Raw genomic sequence first — 1,790 nt, forward strand, 5'->3', positions numbered from 1 at the left:
GCTGATGATATGGAGCTTTTCCAGCTTCTCTTTCCACAGATGTAGTCAATTTGATTTCTGTATTCCATCTGGTAAGTTGCATGTATATAGCCATCTCTTATGCTGTTAAAAAAAGATGTTTGAAATGCACATATCATTGGTTTTGCAGAATTCCATCATGTGATCTTCAGCATCATTTCTGTCACAAAGGCCATGTTTTCCAACTACTGAGCCTTCCTCTTTGTTTCTAACCTTTGCATCAAATTGGCAGTGATTGTTGGTATATCACTATATGTCTATAGTAGAACATAGTGCTTTGTTTTGTTTTAATCATATGCAGGACAATTCAAACAATTCCACTAAAGTCTCTTAAAAGATGGAAGAAATACTCTTATATTTGAATTATTATACCACTCCTATTTTATAATTAATTCCATATTCATTAAAGGGATATGGTCTGTGGGATTGATTGTGTGGGGATTTGTTAATTATCAAGTAGATGTCAGATTTGACACTGAAAAGTGGCTTCATTTTGTGGCAAAATAAAGAAGCTTTCCCCATAGATTGTTAAAAGGATAAATTGCAACAAGGGAAGAAAAATAGGGCTTCTTGCCTCTAAGATAAGGTAATGATGTATCTATCTTCAAGAAGCTTTCATCTGATTTTAACTTCTGATATAAAATGTCATCAACTTGCTTCTTTAATGTGCCTCCATTGTTAGAAGCAAACTGAAATTTAAGCAATACATCGGTTTTCAAACCATCGTTACTTGACCTGAAAAACAAAATACCGGAATAAATGAGTTAGACCACTGCCACAATCATTATTATGTTTCATATACAGCATATTGCTTAAATATTAGTCATATCTTGAAAAAGTTGTAACAAAAATGCTGTTGCTGTTAAGTGCTTTAGATTAGGTTCCAACTCATAGAGATCCTATATAAGGTTTTTGAGGAGCAGCTAGTGACCTTGCTGTTCAAACCGACCTTGCAGTCCAGTGCCTTAACCCACAGTGCCACAACAGGACTCTATAACAAAAATAGTTCACACATTTTAGTGGCATACGTTTTTTCCCCCATTATATGTTAAAGTAAAACCCACTGCTGTCTTATAATCTTTACAGCACTTGGCTACTAACTTCAAGGTCTGTACACATTTACAGCCTTGGAAACCCTATAGGGCAGTTCTACCCTGTCCTATAGGGTCACTGTGCATCAATGGGTTTAATATCTGAATTATTTCTACTTGCAAAATTTGCTCATACTCATGAAGAAAAGAATATCTGAATGTTCTATCATATTAGGGTAAGACAAAGTACATGGCTATGATTCATAGAAACTTTTATTAAACAAAAATAGCAAAATGTGAAGTTATTGTTTCTAAACATATCCTTCATCTATATACTTTTGAAGGTGGTGATTCGTTCCCTCTCTCTACTACTCCCTCCTCCCCTGCAACTCTACATGTCAGAATGACAGTTTGGTCATACTTGATGTGTTCCAATTATGCTCCATTTCAATGTTCTTTGAATTTTGAAGGGGAAAAAATAAACAAATCTGAAGGAGCAAGATCAGGGCTGCAGTTGTTCCAGCAAAATTCTTGTAAAACAGCCCTTGTTAACTTCTAAGAATGAGCAGATGCTTTGTTGTGCAGGAAAAATACATCCTTGGTGCATATTCCCTGGCAATTTTTTTTTTTTTTTTTTTAACCAATGTAGTTTTCAAGTTTCCTGGAATGTGTTCATAATAAACCACTGTAGTCTTCTTCCTATATCCTTAGAAAAAAGTCTAACCATGATTATTAATTATT

General features: G+C 34.5%; 1 protein-coding gene across 1 annotated transcript in view; it reads right to left on the bottom strand.

Annotated features, from left to right (window-relative positions):
• Positions 1-1,790, bottom strand: part of LOC102830676 (transmembrane protease serine 11G-like) — a 44,926-nt gene that overhangs the window by 35,841 nt on the left and 7,295 nt on the right. Inside the window, exon 4 of the mRNA XM_006873783.1 lies at positions 593-753. Coding sequence (XP_006873845.1) covers positions 593-753 — 161 coding nt within the window. The remainder of the gene's footprint in view (positions 1-592; positions 754-1,790) is intronic.

Source organism: Chrysochloris asiatica, unplaced genomic scaffold, assembly GCF_000296735.1.
Source record: "Chrysochloris asiatica unplaced genomic scaffold, ChrAsi1.0 scaffold00254, whole genome shotgun sequence".
NCBI lineage: Eukaryota > Metazoa > Chordata > Mammalia > Afrosoricida > Chrysochloridae > Chrysochloris > Chrysochloris asiatica.